Source organism: Leptosomus discolor, chromosome Z (genome assembly GCF_034619465.1).
Source record: "Leptosomus discolor isolate bLepDis1 chromosome Z, bLepDis1.hap2, whole genome shotgun sequence".
In the NCBI taxonomy this organism is placed as follows: Eukaryota; Metazoa; Chordata; class Aves; order Leptosomiformes; family Leptosomidae; genus Leptosomus; species Leptosomus discolor.
This window is the reverse complement of record NC_141419.1, coordinates 90987114-91009777: the sequence shown is the minus strand read 5'-3', so window position 1 is coordinate 91009777 and position 22664 is coordinate 90987114. Positions and strand designations below refer to the sequence as shown.

Here is a 22664-nt window from a genome sequence, read left to right as displayed (position 1 = left end):
GTAACCACATAGAGCTCAATTTCTTTCACTAATAATAATAATAACAATGGAGTAAATGACTAAATGCAAGAATTCCCTAAAGGGGACAAGTATTGGTGATTTTTCTTCTTGGTTTATGAAAATGTAAATAAAATGACATCAGATGTCAGATGGACTTCAGGTAATACTTCATGTGGCAGTAACCTATAGTACTGCTGTAGTGCTTCCTGCTGGAGTAAATGGTGTTAGACTATAAATCACAATTTAACTGAGTTTATTGTGTTAAGAAATATCTCGCAAGCAAAGTTAGGGGAAGCTGAGATTCTCAGTGCTCAGTATATATGGAACTGAATTCCTGTTCTTTGCATCTGCAGTTCTTGTGCCTGAGTTGTAGGTGTCCAGGAGCCTGCTCTTAAAAAAAAGTAACTAATCAAAACCTTTTAAATTATTATTTTTTTAAGTTATTCTTGCAAGACCACCCCAGGTCTGAGCTTTTTGTTTTTCTTTTTTTTTCCCTTTTTAATATTATCTGCAAGCCAATGGGGTGGTTCAAATTGTGGCGCTGATTTCAGGTAGATGATTTTGAAATTAAAGATACTTTCCTGTTTCATGCTTCTCAAACCCAAAACCATGTGGAGGATGGTGGTGGTTGCTGTTGTTTTTTAAATAGGCGTCTCATTGCCTACCTGCTATGGTTGCTTTCTTCATTATCAGGAAGAGGAGAGTAGAGGTGACAGGGACTGGTATGTAACTTTTTAACTTTGATTTTCTTTTTTAATTTTGGTTTTGGTGTTTCTTTTGGTTGTGGGTGGGGTTTTTTTTTTGTCTGTTTGCTTTTGTTGTTTGTTTGGGTTTTCTTTTTTAATTTTATATTAAAAGTGGTGGATATTCCAAGGCGTGGTTGTCTCAGTGAACATCATTTTCCAGGGTTGGTATTTTTAAAGTTTCAGTGAGAACCATTGGTCATTTCTGGAGTGAGATGGGGGCATGAACATGTCTTGTCCAGGGTTACAATTGTCAACGTGTTCTTTAATAAGCTCTGGTAACTTCACGTTTTGCATTAGGAATGTGAAATTTGGCAGGTGACCTTTGCGCTAGGGCTCTGCTGCTGATAATCTGACTAAATTTGACCAAATTATAAATCTCCAGGGGAAGGGGAGCAGTCTGTTTCCATCTGCACAGCAGATATGTAGTTGGGGGTGGCCTGATGTCCATGGTGACTGAATATTCTCATTTTGCTGCTCCCAGAGCCAGCTGGGCTGTTTGTGTCCTCCTCTGCCCGGGGATCACAGTTCAGCTGAGAAACACAGGGATAAGCTGAAGCTCGTGTAGGTGCTTCTTCCAGCTCCTGTGGGACGGGGCTGTGCTCCCAGTTGTGCTTCTGGGCTGCTTGGCAATGGTTGAAGCTACATAGAATCATTTGGGTTGGAAAAGACTGAGTCCGACTGTAAACCCAGCACTGCCAAGTCCACCACTAAACCGTGTCCCTAAGCACCACATCTGAAGAAAGCATGTAGGAACAGGAGCCTGACATGACAAGAATTGGGAGAAATTGGAAAGAAGATGTGTCTGGCTGCGCCGGGAACATGGGGTGGGGGCAGTGGGGGAGAGGGATACGAATTGAACAAGAAACAGGTAAAATTTGGGATTACTGAGCAAAGAAATGAGAAAAGAGGCAGGAGTGACAAAATGCTGGAGAAGGTGAAGTCAGACTTGTTTTTGATGAGAGACTAGGGTGGGCAAGGTGTGGGTAGGGGAAGCAGAAGCTGGGAAGAGAAGGATCTGAGAAGGAATTGGGTCTGGGAGAGCAAGGAGCTCGGGATGATCTACGGGCAGGGAAGACGGGAAGGGTGATGCCTTGTGGCTGGCACAGGGAGCCGTAGGTGGATGAGAAGGATGTGATGGGAGATGTTGGAGGGCTCAAGGTCTGAGGTTGTCTAACTTGTTCCAGTCCCATTCCTCTTGTCCCTTGGGGACATCCTTTGTGAGAGAGCACATGATGGGACATGAGGCTCTTGAGTTCCGTCATAGCGTGAATCAAGGAACTTCCACTTCATTTGGTGACGTACAGGGATGTGCACCACAAAATAGCACCAAAGGGGGTGGGAGCAAACATGGACTTTGTTTTATTTGTGGGAGGAGGTTGCTTTGCTATTTCAGTCATTAATGAGAGACTTTAAGAAATAGCTTATTAGAGATTTAATTAGTAAGTTGATGGTTTTTTGTTGGTATTTTGTCTCAAAGCGGGGGGAAAAAAGCCCCCAGCCCTCAGGTATTGTTTTAAAGCAAATTGAGTGGAAGTCTTTCTTTTCAATAAGCATCTGGAAATATGTCCCTTTATATACGGTTGGTTTAGATTTACATTGTGCATTGTGTCAAAACAAATAGTATTTTATACTACTGATTTTCACAGTTATATTTTGTTTTGAAGAGTATGTTAAATTTTCAATACTGTAAGCATTCAGAAGGCAGGAAATGAAATGTGTGACCGCAACTTATTGCTGTTACGTATTACAGAGTGTAACCATTACTTGATGGTCATATAAGATTCTTCAAATACCAGTATATTTTTCTTCTGGTAGATCCAGGTGCTCAGCTTGAGATATTGTTCGTTGTCAGTGGTTCATGTATTTTTTTTTTTTAATATAAAATCTTCTATTGAAAACAGATATATTCACGAAGTCATAAATAAGCTGTTTTTAAGAAATCGCAAACAATTAGTTGTAACCAAAGTGGCTGCACTTATTTTAGCATTTTGCAGTTGTGAAGTAACCCGTTGACTTGCTGTATCTGATCATAGCTTTATCCATAACAACCTCAGGATGATCAAATTTTCCCCTAGCAGACTGTCTTCTTGCAGTGAAGTTCGTTTGTGTAATCCGTTAATTACGCAGCTAACAGCTTTTTAACTTTTCAGTTGCCTGTTTCATGACAGTACATGTGGATTTTTCTTTGTCTTTGAGGCTATTCCTGTTAATCGTCTGTTGTCCGTGCTGACTAGTTGTCCTTGTTTACTGAAACTCATTGGATGTTGGACTCCTTGGACTCTCTTTCATTTATAGCATCATCACTTTGTCTTAAAATAGTATTAGTGACTTGTTACAACCAGGAATTATACCTGTTTCCACATCCACTTGTACCCTGCTATATGTGGAAAGCTTTCTTGTAGTGATTTCAGGTTTCCTATTTGTTCCTCAGCCTTGACCATTCTTCCCTTAAATACCTCTCAAGTCTTTCCCTCTTCCCTGTATTCTGATTCTTCTGTCCTTCTAGCAAAAGGTGTTTACCAGAAATGGTCGCATTGAGCCTGTTGCTGGGGATGTTTGTCACCTTAGCCACTGCACTGCCATTAAACAGTGGTTTTCCTGTGTATAGGTCGTAGTTACTGGCTTCACTTTAGCTCCCTTGTGGGAAATAGCAAGGTGCTGACAAAAAGTCAGGTACTAGGTAGCGTGTGATAATGGAGTTACTTTTATACTTCTTTTTTTAAAAATTTATTTTGATGATCTGAGCTTTTATTTTATCTCTTCATATGTGGTACAGAAATGACTTTTGTATCCCAAATTGCATCAGCTTACCTACTGACATTAATTTCCTGAGGCTACTGAATGTCTTCGGTGGCTGTATCTTTTTTCCATTTTAGTGTATCTAGTCTGTAATGGTATTTGGGATGTACCTGTTGTTGCATAGGCCTTTGTATGCATGACTTTCAAAGCTTAAATGGGTAAGAATCCTTTTAGGAGGTTCCTCCTGTTTAGGACGTTCATCAAAAAAAACCAGCACGATTTTTCAGCGCAGGCAAATGCAGTCTTCTCTGAAATACTTCAGGAAGAGATGCTTTCAGGTGTGCTAGGGATAAAGGGAGGGAGGAGTTTCATGAATCTGAATTAAGATGCTGTTTCAAATGTCGCTTTTACAGTGAAAAGGCTTCAAGAGATAAGAGTTAAGGTGAGAATGAGGCTGGGAGGTAGATGAAAGAAATGTACGTGCACGTGGAATTTGCAGAGCCTGCAAGGCTAAAAAATGTTTAAAAAAAACCCAAAACAAAACCAAAAAAGGCTTTTTAAAGATAGTACTTACAGAGTATTGCCTCTGTCTAGGATAAGCTCCATAGGATGCTTTTTTTCTACTTGAGTTTTTCTTTAGAATCCGTTCATTAAGAATTTTGATAAACAGTCTATGTAATTATGTCTTGACTACTAAATATTACTTATGGCAGGATCCTACACAATACTAAGGGAAATATAATATCCCCCCACACCTTGTGTTAAATAGTACTCGCATTTTTGCCAGCAATACTGCTGTCACAAGTGCTGGGAAAAGCCACAGTACCCATTGCAGAGCTTGGCTTGGGGTGCTCTGGGGTGGACTAATCAAAAAAGCAAGTGCCTCGATGGGTGGCCTGAGCAGCCGGGCTGTTACGGGGGGCATCAAGCTGGGTGTAGCCAAGAAAATCAGTTACGTGAAGGTGGTGGCTGCTTTTCTTCCCCAAAGCAGCAGTCATGTGAGAATGCTTTCTTCAAAAATTTTTATTTTTTCCTTTTAATTCTGCTAGTTTGAATGTTTCTGATTAATGACATAAAGTTCTGTCATGAGTGCAAAGTTTGCCGAGAGAGGAACTGTTGCATGAGTTTCTCAAAGGCCTTTGTGGTCATTCTGCTGTCTATTTGACTTTGATTGGATAGGTCTTACTTCGCTTTGTGTTAGGAGCTGATAAAAATACTTTTAAAGGTGTAAATGGGAGTATGGTGTGGAAAGGAGGGAGGACTCGATCACAACTGATAACGAAAAGAAACCCTTAAAGAAAAGAGAGCCTATGACATACGTGTTTTGGATTTAAGGGCAAAAGTTGATGGATTAAACGAAGCAGAACTCTGTGTAGGTTACAGGGCTTTTTGAGTTCGTGTTTCAGAGTTAGGTGACATAAAACAATTACAGTCTTAACCTTTCTATTCTCAGCACTAACACAACTTGTATTACTGCGATATTTGAGTGCTTATTTGGTCCTCAAAACAGCATAGTACTTAAAATCTTTGATGCTTCACAGATTGTAATATGAATAATTTGCTTATTTTACGGGGCTTTGTGGAAGGCATGCACTCTCTGTATGTGTCTTAAACTTACTGCAAAAATTAAGACTGGTGACTAGAAAAGAAATTCAGCATTAAACATGCTGTAAAATACATCAGACTGCCTTGCTGCAACTCATATTTGGAAGGATTGGTCGATAGCGGTCTGTTGACTGATTACATTGGTGGTTTTCCAAACCCAACTACAGGGAGCATGGGAAAGATTCAATACCAGAGCAGTCTGGTGGAAGAGAAACAAGGATCAGGAAGATAATTAGAAAGGGAGAATAAGAACTTGCTAGTTGAAGTGTTCTTTTTATAATACAACTTCTAATTTTCTGTCCTAAGAAATATGTTCTATTTAAATTGTCATCTGCAATGACAACTCTGCTGTTAATATTCTTATTAGAATTAGAGTTCTGTGTAGCCTACTCATATTCCACTGTATGAAAAGCATCCTGGCCTGTGTCAGCCATGGTGTGGCCAGCAGGAGGAGGGAGGTGATTGTCCCCCTGTACTTGGCTTTGGTGAGGCCACACCTCGAGTACTGTGTCCAATTCTGGGCCCCTCTCTGCAAGAAGGACACGAAGGTGCTGGAGCGTGTCCAGAGAAGGGCAGCGGAGCTGATGAAGGGTCTGGAGAGCAGGTCTGGTGAGGAGCGGCTGAGGGAGCTGGGGGTGTTCAGCCTGGAGAAGAGGAGGCTGAGGGGAGACCTGATCGCTCTCTGCAGCTGCCTGAAAGGAGGCTGTGGTGAGGTGGGGTCGGTCTGTTCTCCCAAGGAACAAGCGACAGGACAAGAGGGAATGGCCTCAAGTTGTGCCAGGGGAGATTTAGATTGGATATTAGGAAAAATTTCTTCACAGAAAGGGTTGTCAAGCACTGGCACAGGCTGCCCAGGGAAGTGGTGGAGTCACCATCCCTGGAGGTGTTTACAAGTCACGTGGACATAGTGCTCAGGGACATGGGTTTTTTTCCAACCTTAATGATTCTATGGACTTGGCAGTGCTGGGTTAATGGTTGGACTCGATGGTCTAAAGGTCGTTTCCAACCTAAACGGTTCTGTGATTCTATGATACAAAGCTCTTAACCTAGCTGATGACTTTCTCTAACCTGTTAAGGAAAAAGACCTCACCTCTGGCAAGAGAAAGGCTTCGGTGTGAAGTCAGCAGTTAACCTGTTGGTTTGCCCTGCGACCTTCAGCATGTGTGCTCTTGCCAGTCAGTCAGAGCTTGTACATGCTGCCTCTTGCCCAACTTGTAATGAGGGAAAATGGGAAGGAATTGGCAATGTTATTCAGGTGTCTAGGGTGCAACTGGAAACTTTGTAAAGTGTAAAGGGCAAGATCAAAAAGGGTATAGGACTGTGGTGGCACTTGGTATAGAAATTAGGGAATTGCCAAATTTCATGATTTTTCTGCACTTCATGTGTTTCCACATGACTTAGGATAAAGTTGATGAGATCTACTAGGTGATAATACTGCAGAGGTCTGTTTTTCTTTGTTTGTTTATTTTTGTATTTTTTTCTTCCCCTCCCCCCCCCCGCCTTTTCTTTTATTTTTTTTGCTTTAGCTTAGAATAGATTTTGGTCACATTTGAGGCTGGAACTAATTTACTGATCTTAAGTGATGTGAGAGTCCTGACAACTTTCTATGCTCTTAGTCAGACCTAGGTGCTGAAGAACTTTGTTCCTTTTTTTCAGATATTGAAAAATATCACTTGGTATGCTGAGCGTGTCTTAACAGAGATCTCACTTGGGAGTCTCCTGATTCTAGTTGTGATAAGAACCATCCAGTACAACATGACACGGACAAGGGTAAGAGTTACGTGTAGTGCCTGTGCACGTAGTGTGGATTTCCAGCTTCAACAGCATGAATTCTGCTTCAAACAGGGTGTGGGATTTTTCTTCATTCTGTTGCAACCAGTTGGCGTCTGAATTTACAGGAGGGAAGGAATGGGAGTCAGCCCTATTAACTAAGCGTAATGCTAGCTTCTGAACTTGTAACACCATCTCTGGATTATTGTTCAGTTCATCGAGTAGGTTTCTCAAAAGTCCATGGTTCAGGCACCAAACTGCTCATCTCCACATGAGAAGGAAAAGTTCCTTAGGTTGACGAGAAGAAACAGTTCCTTATAGGTTGTTTGTATTGAATGCTTTGAAAGAGTTAATGGGGAGATGTGTTATGAAGCAGAAAATTTTAGGAAAAGACTACAAAAAGGAGAGAGAAAAAGGGAGAGGAGGAGAATGTCTTTCAGTATTTATTGTATTTATGTCATTGTAAATCAACATCATTAAAGATACGAAGACATACATCTATACATATGTGTGTATACATACACACTCTGAAATCTGTATGAAACAGTCACTCTTTTATAAGCCTTAGCTTTTAAGAAAACTTATATAAAACATCACCAAGTATATACACTTTGCATTTCTCCTATATGCTTTTGACCACGTCCTTTAAAGGAACACATATTACTCAGTCTTTTGAGTGGTTCCTGCAGTAGGTCTCAGTGTATATCAAAAGGACGGTTTAATGCATTTTTTTCCTTTCCTCTTGTTTCTGACAGGACAAATACCTTCATACCAATTGTCTGGCAGCCTTAGCAAATATGTCGGCGCAGTTCCGCTCGCTTCATCAGTATGCTGCTCAGAGGATCATCAGGTAAATATAAAGACTGCTCTTGAAACTCATCTTTGCTGAAACTCATGAGTAGAAGAACTTGAATTTTATATGTCTTAATACATACTGATGAACTAAATAGGTGAAATGATAACAGAGTAGCTAAATAATCCCAGAATAAGTCTTGAGTTGCTTTATACTTGAACTTGTTCTGAATGCACAAAAACTATTGGTTTCTCTGTCTGAGAAACTTTTGATTTTCTTAACAGAGCAGCTCAGTAGCTGCTTTCAAACCAGAAAGTTTTCAGGGATTTGTGTTAATTGTGCTTTTTTTCAGTCAGGTATCATGTTATTATAAAAGTGCACTGAGTGGTGGTTCTCAAATACTACGCAGACTGGATTTTCAACTTGCTTTACTTGTTCCTGCGTATTTGGCAGAAGATCTGTTTGTTAAATCAGACAGAATGCAATGATCACTTTGCGACGAGGTCCTGCAAATATGGGCGATAAAACCTACACCCGTGCTTTTCAACTGATAAAATTTATTAGCCTGTTTAGTAATAAGTAGTCGATATCTGCTCTGGTTCTAAAACAGGGCCATAACTTTAAAGAGGTGGATACTGAAGTTGGTCCTTCCTAGTTTGTACCTGTGCTGCAGACCACTTTGTAAAGGCAGGTAATCGTGTTTCAGGCATCCTTCTTATCTTGGCAGCCAGCCCTGCTCCAAGCTCCGAGGGAAACTGGGAAGGTCCTTGTTAATGCGATCTGGAATAAACTGTTAAAGCGCTTGTCAAGTACAGACAGTGTGCCAAAAATAAGTAAATGATAATTGCGTGCCTGTACGCTTTGTAAAGGACTGGGTTAACAAGAGAGGCATCTTGTTCTTGAACCGCTGCTCTTTAGGATTTAATTCTCTCTGAGCCCCTTCTCTTTCGGAAATGGCTGGTTGCAAAAATATGGAAAGGTACCCAGGATGAGTGCGTTCTGCAGTTACCTTTTCCCTTCTTGATACTCGCCCTCTTTTCAAACCCTTGGCAGTGATAATGAGTGTTCAGAATTTGAAATGAAGCTATTTTCCTGTTATATATTACAGTCATTGTCTTAAGTATCTGCTGTCTTCATTTCATGAACATGGAGCCTGATTTTTCCAAGCATTTGCAAATTCTGGCCTCTGAAATCCTAGATCCTGCTGTGGTGTGAGATACGCTACCTTGATGGTCAAAAATCCGGTTTTTAGTGTGATACTTTGTTTTCCACTTCAGAGCTTTTTCCTGTGTTCCCAGTTTCTGCTTTTGTTCAATTTTATTCTACTGCTGTTTCTGTAGACCAAAGCAAGATGTGTTCCTCTGGTTTTATTTGGGCCAGGAAGAGGTTATCTTGCTAGTGCTGTTACAGCCGGCTGTTACCACCACTCAGTGATCTTGTAGTCATCCAGCGTAGCTACATGTGCATTTCTGCTTGGCTTTTGTCAAAGTGCTCTGAGTTTGTGGAAGTCTGCTGTTTGAAATTTAAACTCAGGGTTGAAAGTAAGCTCAGCGGGATTATTTTGATTTAATTGGGTTATGAAATGGCTAAGCCTGTGGTCTGCTGGCTTATCAGAGGAGGTGGCAGCCATCAGTGGAGAAGCAGCAGCCTCAGTACCTTTGCACACGTGTCTCCTCTCAACCTTACAATTCAGTAAAAGGAGCCTTTATGTGTTGTGAGGCTCCTCCCTGCACCAGCCTGTTCCAGCCGTCTCACGTGCCATTTTCACCATCTGTAATGACATCTCTGGGGCAGGCTGACACTGTGATGTTTAAGACCCATCTCATGACCCAGGGAAGGATGTGCTGCACCCAAAAATTCTCTTGCAGTCCATGTATGCGATGTTTCAACAGTCTGCTGTGATGTTGAGGTGCCTTATTCATCATCTCTCTGGGCATGCATAGTTATAATGAGACTTCAACGTTGCTGCTTGATTTTGGTTGTGAAATAATTGTGCTGATACTCTTGTTGAAGGCTGATAGACTCCTGTTGTTGCCTAATGCTGATGCGTGTGGAAAGGAGGCAGTAGGGGTAAATGGCAGAAAACAGGGAAAAAATTCTGCCACATTGAAATTGTCTGTCAAATTACCTCTTTTGTGGTGTGAAGGGCTACCAAAGCCACGCTTTAAGTATGCCAAACAGAGGCACCTTAGAGGAAACACATAGTACTGGCATATTGAAAACTCTTGGTTCTTCCAAAGATGTAAGCTCTTAGCAGCTACTGTTGGTTGGTTTCTGTGTGGCTTTTATCAGAGAGACTTCACATGGGATCTGAGCTGGGCATTATTACAAATAATAATCAGTCAGGGTTCAAAAGCACAGAGAATTGTGCTGTCTAATCGTTCAGAGAGCAGAGTGAGAGTTTGTCTGTGTAAGAACAGCAAGACTGTGCTTGAAGTTAACACTTCAGTAATCTTTGGGGATGGGTGGTGGAAGATAAAGGGTTGCCAAGCCCTGGAACAGGCTGCCCAGGGAAGTGGTGGAGTCTCCATCCTTGGAGGTGTTTAAAAGATGGGTAGATGTGGTGCTTAGGGATATGGTTTAGTGGTGGCCTTGGGAGTGTTCGGTTAACAGTTGGACTTGATGATCTCAAAGGTCTTTTCCAACCTAACGATTCTATGATTCTGTAATTTAGTTTAAGCCCTCAATGCATTTTGAGAATTGTGGTAGTCTGGTGGGGTAGCAGTCCGAGAATGATGCTGGTTGTACCAACAATTGGGTGCCGGCAGGGTTGGAGCGGTGTTTTTATAGTTCGATAGAATGTAAGGATAGGTACAGAAAATGGACATTCTCATCAACTGAAAATGCAGAACAAAAAGGCAATATGATATATATTTTAATATATATAATATGATATTCTTAAATAGTCGAAAGATATTCTACACTGTTATTTTTAAGCTTCTACCTTGTTGTAGCCAGAGGCTCTATATTAGTATGGTGTAGACACTGTAATGAAGGAGGTGAATTTAAATTTAAAACAGAACCAGAAAAAACAGATGAAAGTTGGGGAATACATTTGGGTTTCATGCACCTCCCCCCGGCCCTGCATTTTCATGTGTAATGTTGACCGAAAACCTTATTTTGTCTGGACAGTAGGCCAAAATAGCCACTGAGAGTGGGATTTAATTTGTCACTATGATCATGATTGCTTATAAATAAAAAGACCATATTATAAAAATGTATTAAAATCTGTTGTAAAATGTCCCTTGGGGTTAGGACATGGGCAGGCAGGAAGGAGGAGTCAGTTCCAGGGGCAATCTGTCTCCCGTAAGACTTTACTGCTAGTTTGGTGACATTTTCTTCTCAGGAGCTTTACCACCTTGGGTTCCCTGGCAGGCTTAAGCACCAGAAAGGAAGTATTTTAACCTGATTTCCTTTCAAGATACACAGATTTGTTATGAAGTTGCAATTTTCAAGAAAAACAGTAGGAATACACATATTTCATAAGAAACTGATGTTTTGGGGCATACATTATCCTTTGCTTTCCTACCTCATGAAGTCTGTTACCCACTGTTACTAAACTTAGCCAGCGTTGATGGAGCAGCTTGCTCCATGATGCCAAGACAGAATATTTATATTTAAACTCCTATTCTGGTTCTGCCATCAGAGTGCAAGCATCTCTGAGAGAAGAAACCGCAGTATCCGTAATGAAAAAGTGTTTTCTGTGAAGGAAAAGCTTATAAAGAAGATGGTACTTCATGTTACATAAAGTATTTTAGGGTATAGGTTTTTAAATTAAGTAGCTGTGAAACACTTAACTTACAATCTGCTTAGCAATACAACTGAATAGACAGTCATAATTTAAGCCTCACCAGATGCTCTAATGATTCCTTCCTTAATGTGAGAAGTAATTCCATTTCCATGCAGGCTTTTTCCTAATCCTATTCTGAGCAGAGACTGCCAATTGTTCTAAATTTTGAAGACTATTTTCTATGAAACGATTAGCTGGGAATATTCAACGTAGTGTACTTAAGAGCTTGGTAAAATACAACTTCACCATGTTGGGTAATTTGTATCATGTTCCAGCGAGCATGAAAATCGACAGATTTGTATAAATCTATCGCAAGCAGGTGCTGGAAGTAAAAATAGATGTAATAGATGTTTTATAATAAGATCCAGGGCACTATATGTTTAATGTTCGATGTCCTCGATTGTAGACTGCCCTGACTTTGAGATCCTTCCCTTCTCTATCCGCTGGTACCACTGCTTTGCTTTTAATTACACAGAGCTGATTTATCAGCATAGTGACAGGGGTGATGTTGCACTGCACTGTGTCTCTCTCGTATTTGTGGAGTGCTCACATTTGTAGTATCTTTAAATTATATTGGTAGGCTATTGTAAAAAAAAAAAAAAAGAAAAAAAGTGTGTGTTGATGTCATTGTTGTCACAAATGACTGCCAGAGGTGGCTGTATTGTCTCTAAGCCACAAAGCACAGCCAGGTGGAGTGTTCCATGCCTGCAGTGAGGGTAGGTTTTTCCTTTGCTTGGTTTCTATTCTGCAAGTACAATTACAAAAAAGTGAAGCCATGCACCTAACTGGCCTATTAGGGCTCTTAAAACTTCAAGTCAGTTGGCCTCGATTCCTTTAACCTGTTTGGAAACAAGCTTCCGTGCTAACGCAGCTTTTCTACAGCTAGCCTGCCTGCTCTGCTGTGTGGGACGCTTGGAAGTGGAGAGTCTTTCCCTGCACAGCTGTACGCTGACATCTCATCACCATGTCATTCTCATAAAATTAGTGACAAGAAGAAGACTCATAACTTAAGGCAAACGCTTTTCCTATAGCTTCATATATTGGAATGTTTGCTGTTCTCTGAGCAGGCCTGTACCACTAGAGGTTGCCATACACCTCGCTAATTAGACATGCACATTTAACGTTAACTCACTTTATGGGGCCAGAAACACTACCCAGTTTTCCTTTTTTTCTACACTGTCACCGCAGCTGTTCACATGCAGGGCTGTGTGAGCTGCGGAGAACACTTGACCGGTGGCACTTCTCCCCATTAGCTGGCTTGAGGAACTGAAGTATCAAAAGATGGCACATCACTGTCTCAAAGGCATGTTTTATTGATGTCTTTGGCTATCGTAGGAGGTTCAGTGAATGACAGGAAGAAGGAGGTTTCTGACATCCTCCTGATGCTCATCAGGTGGAATTAGGAAAAAAAGGTGTGCTTAAAAGGGGTACAGATCAGAGACAAACTTGTGCATGCCGTAGGATGCAGTACTTTGTACCCGAGTGTCGTTGTAGCCTTGCTGTACCTGTTAGGAGAGCCGAGCGTGAGGTGTGGAGCCAGCCATGCTGATTCTGTTGCTGTCTGGAAGAAGCGAAGATAGCAACCCTTCTTCTCCTGGTCAGCCAGCCCTCAAGCTGATGGTGGTGATGCTGTAGGATATCCTGGAGCACGATGCTGGGCACTGGAGTAGCTCAATGCTGGGTTTTTCTTTCTTTTTTTAGATACAGGTGTAAGTAGTGTGCTTAATATCCGTGCTTGTAAAGGATGACTGCATTGCTGTGGTTCCCCAGCTCTCAGACGAGAGAACGCTGCAGCCCTTCCTTCCCTTTCTACTCTTCATCAAAGTCTTTGTCATGTTGTGGAGTCAATTATGTTTCGTAAGCTACCAAGAAAAATTCCCATCCATTCTGATATGTGTTGCTGTATTTGAGAAGTTTCACCTCCCCAGCCAAACCACTTGTTTTACGGTTTCCTATGTTAGTAATTTAGTTTTTCTGCTACAGTTTCCTCTTACAGGAATCTGACAGAGTTTTCTTCAGTGAAACGATGTATGGCAGTTCTTTAAGATATGTGGTTACTTTAAATTGCACTTTTTAAGCTCGATTTAAGGGTGTGCTGGATTAAAAACTGTCTCTGAATTGTAATGTGTGAGTTTCTGTAGAAACGTCGTATTGCTACTGCAATGTATTTGTTAATAATGATGTACTTACCAGCTGCAAGTGGCTTTGATCAGCAAATTTCATGCTGGATAAGGAAAAAAGCTTACTGTAGTTAATGATACAGAGGGTGAAAAGTACATATGGCATGAGGGGAAAATACTTTTCTCGTAACTGGTCTCTTACCTTGACTTTTTCCTGACAAAGTATCTGAATTTTGATAATAGGTGCATGTAGCTGTGTGTTTTATATTCCTGCTTATGAAGCCATCTAGCTAGCTTTTTAAAATATGGAGTAATGTGCATCCAGAGTCTTAATTATTTCAAGTTTATCAGCCATTTTTGCAACAATGGCCCTAATTGCTCTAAGCAATATTGTCAGAGTACTATAAAACTTTTGTGATTAAAACAGTACCTCAAGGTTAGAAAACGAATTATAAAAATATTTACTGTGATTTTTTTTTTTTTTTTCTATTTTAGTACACCATTTTTAATTATTTAGATGTGTGCCTTGTTCTTGGGTAGGGTATAATTCTTGAGTGCTTGGGTTTGCAGAAATGAAAACTAGTTTGTCTTCAGAACAGAGGTCACTGCTTATCCAAGAATGGGTTTTGATCACTATATATATATCTGTTGGGTTTGTGAATTTGAATTTTGGTTAGTTCAGTGTCCCTTAATAAAGTGGTCAAATTTTCTTGCGAAGTTTTCCTTTTTCAGTCATCTTTATAGAATTGCGTATCTTTGTGCTAGCCCCCGTGTTATTTGATGGAATGCGTGACATTATTTTTCCTGCCTACCTTTTTGTAGGCTGTAAGTAATCAGATTAATTGTTATTATTGCAAATTTTCATACTGTATTGTCCTTAAAAGAAGAAAATGTATTACTTCTCTCTGCTTTCCTCTAGATTATGTCAGTTGTTGCTCTTATAAGTTAAGAGATAGGGAGGAAACATCAAATTTTTCACATGTTGCTGTGTTTGGCAGAATGGTGGCCCTGTAACACCTGTGTAATTACGTCTGCCACCATGACCTTTTTTTCCTGGCCTTTGAGTATTTATTGAAAATGTTTTTTATTTATTTTATATACATGTATTGATGAAGTGGTTTTAAACCTAAACTGTCCTCAACAAGGATCTCTGTGCACAGAGCAGAAGACATTTTGAGTTGGCCAGCCATTTGCTTATTCCAGTACACCAGTGCCTGTGTTCAGCAAAGAAGAAAAATGTTTATGCAGCAGCAAGACATGTGTGATCTGACCTGCTTATTAGGGGACACGTTCAACTGAAAAAATCTGAAATTGTTAGTGTATGAATGTGGTGAAATTATAATTTACCAATTGCATAATAGCATTTTTTTTTTTACAGTGCCAATAATGAGATGTAATTGCTGGCTCGAAACTCATTAGGCTGCTCACATAGGAAGATAAACAAATTTCTCTCCCACACGGCTTTACGCCCTGTGAGCATTCTGGTTTTCCTGCTTTTTTTTTTTCTTTGATGTCCGTGGTGCTTTTGGGAAGCTCTTTAACATACAGCTTCCTCGTTCAGTGGAGAATAGCGATGGGACGGTTGGTGCAGAAAACTAGTGAAATCAAGTTACCCAAATCAAAGGCACTACTTAAAGCGAAAAACTTGAAAAAAAAGTCACGTTGCTATATGAATGCTTCAAAGCTGTTCTGTTTCTAATTCTCATTTCTTTTTAATTCCTATTTGAAGACTTAAGTATAGGGACAGAAGAGTTACTTCTCATCAGGAATTGTGCTTTTTCAATGGTAAAATTTTAGCTTAGTAGGCATTTCAAACTTTAGATGAGATGTGTGAATTGAGCAAAAGAAGTGAGGTGTATGCAATACTTCTATTAAACTTATCTTTCCGGCTTCTTTCTTACAGCAGGGGAATGAATGTTGTTAAATTAGAGACCATTTTCAGCTAAAAAATTCCATAAAATTGTTCCAAATTTAGGAGTCGGAACCCTTTGACCGTGTGAAACATTATTTTGGAAAAGTCTTCGTTTCAGAAATGTCAGCTTTCAGTAACCAAAAAGCAACATAATACGAGTAAGATCTCAGTGATAGAGTTATGGTGAAATAGCCAACTTACACCTTTGTTAACACAATATGAAAACTAGTTCCTGCTTCATTTATTACTTCTCTGTCAGTACTGTTGTAGCGAGGGATTTCTGCTGCTTAGAGCTGCGTGGTTCCAGGGATGCTTTGAAACACAGAGATTTGCATCGTACTGTGAGCACTGGGAGCCTGGCCTTCAGGTGGAGGCTTTAGTGTCACTGCAAGAACGATCAGTAGACAAGTCTTTTACATTCTGGGTTCAAATCTTCAAATCTTAATTGGACCATTAAATTAAATCTCAGTTTACTGATCTCTTTATCATAGTGGAGGAGTGTTCATAATAGCAAATCCTAGAGAAAAGAGGCCGCTTCTGCTCTCATACCAGTGTACATCAAGAGACTTCACAAGCCAAATTATACAACAATGAAAGATCAAGCTCTGAAGGGGGTTCTTGGAATTAATGTCCTGTGGCCAGAGCTGTTATGTACTGAACCCTGTGAGCGTCAGCTTTCCTCTTCCTTTTTTATAACCAGAAGAAAAGAACTGAGGGTAATGAACAGTTTCACTAAACCGGTGATATCTGCTTCTGCAGATGCTGGGAGGTGCGTAGTCAGAAATCCCTGGTTTCTGGTAGTGAAATGTAAGTATTTCCAGTCTGAGCTGTTCAAGAATAATAGTAATTTTTTCTTCTTTCACATCACACGTGGATTGTAGTTGTGCTAGAAGGAAATTACTTTAATGAAAGTTATCACAACAGTATGACTGTTTAATAAGTTTTCTAAACAAGAGGGTTTTTTTAATGTCAGGCTTGTGTTGGACTTCTCAGGTGGTGCTCATGGTGCAGGCCGTGAGTGTGAACAGTGCCCTGCAGCCCTGGACCCTGATTCCGTACCTTGAGGGGACCTGTTGATACGAACAGTGGCTTTCGTAATTCCTGTTCCCAAATAATTTCGTGCAGACATCACGTCACTGAAATAAACAGGGGAAAAGTGTCTTTCTGCGAATTCTCCTTTGGGTGATTTATCTACAACTCAACCGCTGTGTCTGATTTTCTGTGTTTGCTTTAGGGTAGCAGCCAATGACTTGTTCATCCCAGCAGCCTTTCATTGCCGTGTAGTACTCTGCCTGATGAATTTGTTACTTCGAAATATTTGTGTTGATTTTTTTTCCACCCCCTGTCCTTCACTTTGGTGGGAGGTACCACGTGCTGTAAGACTTAGATTTTAGCAATAAATTCTCTTCAGTGTGGAAGGCCACAGAACTGACTGGTTGACATTGCCTCAAAAGTAAGAATTACTAACCTCAAAGACATTTTAGTGCTTCGTAACTTTGAAATCATTTTGTAGCGTTTTAGTTTAGAGGTGAAAACATTTATTATCTAACCTGGATAGAAAATTATACTGTTTCTGAGAAGCTGCTCTATAATGGGATTTTTTACCCCCTGTGCAGTGCACTATGTTAACTGTGATAATCCCATTTCTATTAAATGTTCCAAGGAGAGTGAAAACTAATGGCTTCTCAGAAAAAGGGCCTTCAGGATATTCTCGTGTTCAGGCCGTGCTTGAAAGAGGACATTGTGGGAATGGAAGATCAAACAGCTCCAAGCCACTGAATCTGGACTTTGGTGGACTCTCAGTAGTAGGTTGTGTGCACCCGGAGAGATTTTGGTGTCAACTGGTCAACCTTGGGTAGCTTTGGCTTGCCCTTTCAGGGGCTGTTCACAGGCACAGACACACTAATCTGTTTGCAGGTGCTTTTTACGCTCTTCATCCTCTGCTGTGTCAGTGTTACCACTTATGCATACAGAGGTTCTTGAATCTGTGGAGTGGCTTTTGTTGGGAGACAGAAGCAGTTTATAAAGATCTCAATAGCGTTAAATAAAAGAAGCATATGCTGGCCTTATTAGTAGCTTGTTGACCTAGATTAGCTATGGGGAAGCTTATAAGCTGATCAGCCATTCCAAAATTGGGAGGTGTCATTGCAATTAGTAGGAAGGGCTGTGACAAAAGGGGAGACAACAATTGTCCAGATAAGGGGAAAAGAATATTAGTAGCAAACGTCCTCTTGCTGGTATGACTTAGCAAGGTAAATATAATAAAGTTAATTTTTAAAAGGAATGAAGCGTCCTTTGTTACTGTGCATCGAGTGTGGTTGTGGTCAAACGTATTAAAATGCCGCTTGAGCTGTATCAGCAGAAAGAGGAGTGGGCTCGCCTGTTTTTGCCCGTGTGTAACATATGGAGGTGAGGTTTTAGGCTGATATCAGCTGTTTCCAACATGGAAATATCATTGAACTTGGTTTAAGCCTGGTTGAACCTGCTGGGGATTCTGAGTGGGCACCCGATGGGACAGTAATACCCCCGTCCCCCATCTGGCGTGAGCAGTTGAATGCCCTGCATGCCATTAGAAGTGTTCGGAGCCCAGGGCCCTCAAGCTCAGAGGTTATGGACATTTCCCAGATGGACAGGCTCACAGCTTTGTTTTGAGATAGATTGGATCAGCGTGAACTACGCAGGGGTCTTGGGCAAATTTTTGCTTCTCTCTGTCTCAGGGTCTTCTCACATGAAGCAGAGTGGTTGAACTATGTTATCCTCCGCTCTGCATATCATGGGACGGGACTCCTTAAAAATACCGTTGTTGACTGCTGATCTGGGTTTAAAAGATTTTTAATAGCTGAATATGTACCACTCTAAAAGCTCAGCTTTGGAGCAGGTAGTTTGCTCTTCCCTTGACCATTTTTTGTGTCTCTGTTGACTTGTAAGATGTAGCCATCGTGGCAGTTCTGTTGTTTTCGGGGGGAAGTCATTGTGACATCTCATTAGTTTTCTGCCATCCAGGAAATTGTGTGGCACTTCAGCGTCTTAGAAGCTTCAAGTCATCGCTTGGCAGAATGTGCGATTAAATGAATGTGATGCAGATTAGCGCAGAATCTTGGCCGTAGAGCTGAAGTTTATTGAAGTCTTGATAGCTGTTTGAGGGAATCTAGAGCATCACACAGATACTTGCATGCAATGGAGAGCTGCAGCTCAGAGTTAGAAGGTCTTTGTGATACAGTTCCAGTGTTTTACAGATGAATTTGCAGAGTAGACTGAGTTTCTGAGTTGTGTCACTTAAGTTTTCTGCGTGTTTAATAGTGAAAGGAAGCAAAAATGAGAAAGGCAGTAGTTTTATTCCAGTCCTGCTAGTGCAATTTTGATTTCTTTTAGTTGGATTGGATAAAAAGGTTAAGCCCACTAAAATGTTTACTGGGTTGTATCCCACTGTATTATTTGGGATTTGGGTTTCTAATATGCACTACGTTGAAGATGTGAATCTTAGAGGTTTTGCATTTAAAAAGTCTGTTTTCTAGAAATAAATTGTTCTGCATTAGATTTACTGAAATTTAAAAAAACGAGTGAATTCTAATAGTCTTTTAGAAACTGTTACTTGCTATTCTAGTAGTATCCTGGAAACTGCACTCTTGTCTTCTCTGTTTGTTTTGAATGGAAGTATTTATAGGACAGCGTTCCTTGACAGAAATAGAGGTGACTCAAGATAATGACTTGCTTGAACCTGCTTGAAATCTTCAGTTGCAGGGTATTTGGCTCATTAACCACTTTCTTCAGATGCAACATGTACTGTTTCCTTTTTAGAAATTTTCTGTTTGGGAAAAACTGTGGACTATGATCTTAAATAAATGAATGAGCAATGAATTCACAAGGATTTATATTTATCGGACAAACTAAAATAGGATTAAGGCTGTAAGTAAGCATTAATATGAAACAAAAACATGGCATTGGTTATAATTTTTAAAAAATTTTTCTTCTTGTCAGAGTGCTGCATATTTCACATTTTAACTGATGTCATTATATATGTCTAACAGTTTTCCAGCTTTGCAGCTCAGTGAACTGACGTCTCTCTCCAGGTGTGTGAAGCCAGGACAGGTACGAGTAGCTGCAAGGAGGGAATTAGGGCAGTTACTGGTAACACCCAACTGAACCATGTTGGTGCCTTCCAAATTGCTACTGAAAACTTTCCTTTCCACCACACACGGAAATTTCGAGTTCATTCAGGCCCCACACTTAAGTGAGGATTTTTAAACAGGCTTTCTAACTGATTTCAGGGATACGAGATAACAGTTCTGAGTCTCTTTAAGTTCTCAAGCCAAGGTATTTCCCGTTGCCATGTAGTTTCACCGTAGTTTGCGTGGCTTGCAAAGAGAATATTGCCCTTTGAAACATCTGACACTTAAATGGAGGCTGAAACTATAGGTGAAGAAGAAAGAATGAGGATTTAACAACTTTAATGTGCATCAGGTCTTTAGAACTGTTGAGTGACTCAACCTTTTTAATGGTAATGGCCTTCAGCGAGTTTAGGAAAGAACAGGCTTTTAGGTAAAGTAAATACACTTAGTTCTGCAGTGAATAAATAAATTAGCTGTGAAGGTGTGTAGAGACATGTTTCTGTAACTCGTTAATTGTGCTTTTGGGTCCACAAGTGGGTCTTTCTCCACCTACCACAGTTTACGTGGGCTCAGCTGAATCCTGCTGCGGAACAGGGCGAGGGCTCAGACGAGTGCTGCCGACTCGTGGCAGTGCCCGCTCTCGTGGCGCTCTCTCCGCTGTCTGCTGACGGAGGATTTTCAGGTTCACACGGACCGAGGTGCAAATGTGCACGTTAGTGCGGGTGTCATAGGCACCTCCTGTAATCCTGCGCAGAGCCTTTGAATTATCACAAGTGTCTAGCCAAAGGATAAAAGCGCGGGAGGTTTCAAAAGCAACATTCCCATAGTAGCATCTCTTAAGCTGCCAGGGATACGTGTCTTCCGGGTGACCAGTGCATCTGGGTGGTTAAAGCCTTTGCCCTTTGTCTGCGACATCAGTACTGAACAGAGACTTCTTCCGAGCTCTTTCGTATCTTTTTTCCTTATGGGTCCTCAGTTGCTCGTGTCCGCTGCTAATATACAAATCCTTATGTTCTTTTTTTGGTAGAACTTCATCTGTACAGAGGTAATTTGGCCTTTCTGTAGGAGAATTTCATATATTTATCATTTGATTTTTAGTCTATCGAACACCTCCAGAGCTCGTTTGGTTTTTGTTTCCTTGCCCTCCTTCACTATAAATACTTCCATGCGCAAAAATAATATTCCTTTCATAAGCCTGTCGTGTATATTTGGCCAGTACTGTGACAGAGGGCTGCTTCAGGGCATGGGAACTTATGTCTGTGACACATTATCACAAATAATCACTTCTTAAGTATTTAAATAATTTTCATGCTTCTCTGTTCTGTGTTGTTATGGCACCTTTAACCCTATAGTGACCCCTTGCCCCCAAACTGCTGTTTTGTAATAATGTAATTTAAAATCTTGTCATCACTCTATGATATATGATATAAATGTAGTGGTACTTGAATCTGGAAAGTAGGCCTGCAGGGATGAAATATTCTTAGAAAGCTAGAAGTCGTTGCCCTGTTACTTGGATTGGGAAGTTAGGTGGGGATCAAGGAGGAAAAAGAGTACCAGTAGTGAAAAAGGATCAAGTTAGGGATTACTTGAGAACTGACACCTACATGTCCATGGTACCTGGTGAAACTCATCTGAGAGTCCTGTGAGAGTTGACTCATGCCATTGCAAGTTCACTGTCTGTTGGATCACATCTGGAGAACTGCACCCAGGTTTTGGGTCTGTGGACATGGGAAAGGTGTTGCTCAACTGGAGCAAGTTCAGTGGAGGGCTGCCATGATGGTTGGGGGCTGGAGGACTTGGTGTAGGAACATGGGCTGAGGGAACTGGGCTTGTTCAGCCTGGAGAAGAGAAGGCTTTGGGGCAAGGCTACGGCAGGAGATTCAGAGAAAGGATTAGCAGCGTTCCCACACATAGGAGGATGTTACCAAGAAGATGGAGCCAGCCTCGTTATAGCAGTGTGTAGCAGGAAGATGAGAGAGAATGAACTGAATTCAGGAGGTTCCAGCCTGATGGAAGAAGATAATTTTTCATGGTCAGGAAAGCATTGGCCCAGCAGCCCAGAGAAGTTGTAGAGTTTCTGTCACTGGAGGCTTTCGAGACCCAACTGGACAAAACCCTGGTCTGATTTGGATTCAGTGTTAACCTTGATTTGAGCAACAGGTTGGGCTAGAGACCTCTTAAGGCCCCTTTTAACCTCTAATTATGACTCCAAGATAAGAATAATAAAAAAAAAAAGATTGAAACTGGCTGAAAAAGGAGTCATTTTTTTAAGTGTTCTAGCATGGTAAAAGCTGACGCAATCCTCTGCATCCCCAGTACAGACTTTTGTTTACCATAAGCAGCTTGACTGTGCTATAACACCACAGTGGCAGAAACCCACCCCAAAGAACCCTGAACCAGCCTTCCATGGACAGTCATGTCAGTCTTTCAGAACAGTCTTGGTACTGAAAAACAAGTAAGTAACATTCTTCCTACAGTGTTTCATCAGTACCACAGTTCATCATGTCATCAACGGGAGTAGTAAAGAGAAATGAAAACTTTCATCCAAGATTAGAGTTTTGGATGATGTGTATCATGTATTTTAGCATTGGCAAGAAGGCAAATAGGCTTTTGATGGTTTGAGTTTCTGCTGTTTATACTGTATGAAATAACATTAATAGGTGGTATTTTAGGCAGAGAATAACTTCACCATTCTCATGGAGTGGGTGATCTAATAAGTTGTTGTCACGATCTATGTAGTATCTGAGTATAGAATGTATTTTGGTTGGGTTTGTCTTTGGGAGTGTAAGAGTAGTGACTAATAGGACTTCCTAGAACACAAGTTCTTTTCACATGAACGGTAGTAGAATGTTTATAGCACGTCACGACATTCTCGCTGCAGTTATACAGACAGTTTGGGGTGCTGACTAACATGTGCTAGTTTAATTAGCCTATGCTTTCATTGGGTTTTTTTTAAAAAGGCTTCCATATTGGCTTTCCTATGGAGTCATGTTGTAGTATAACTCCCTTTTGAAAGTATAGTGATTAAGTCTTCAAACTCAACGAAAGATGTTATTTGCTGTGCATTTTTCAAATTCTGC

The 22664-nt window shown here is 40.8% G+C and overlaps 1 protein-coding gene across 2 annotated transcripts in view; it reads left to right on the top strand.

Annotated features, from left to right (window-relative positions):
- DYM (dymeclin) overlaps positions 1-22664 on the top strand; it is a 211232-nt gene that overhangs the window by 91440 nt on the left and 97128 nt on the right. For both annotated transcript variants that reach the window (XM_086480496.1, XM_086480495.1), the window contains exons 11-12: positions 6747-6860; positions 7616-7710. In XM_086480496.1, coding sequence (XP_086336622.1) covers positions 6747-6860; positions 7616-7710 — 209 coding nt within the window. The remainder of the gene's footprint in view (positions 1-6746; positions 6861-7615; positions 7711-22664) is intronic.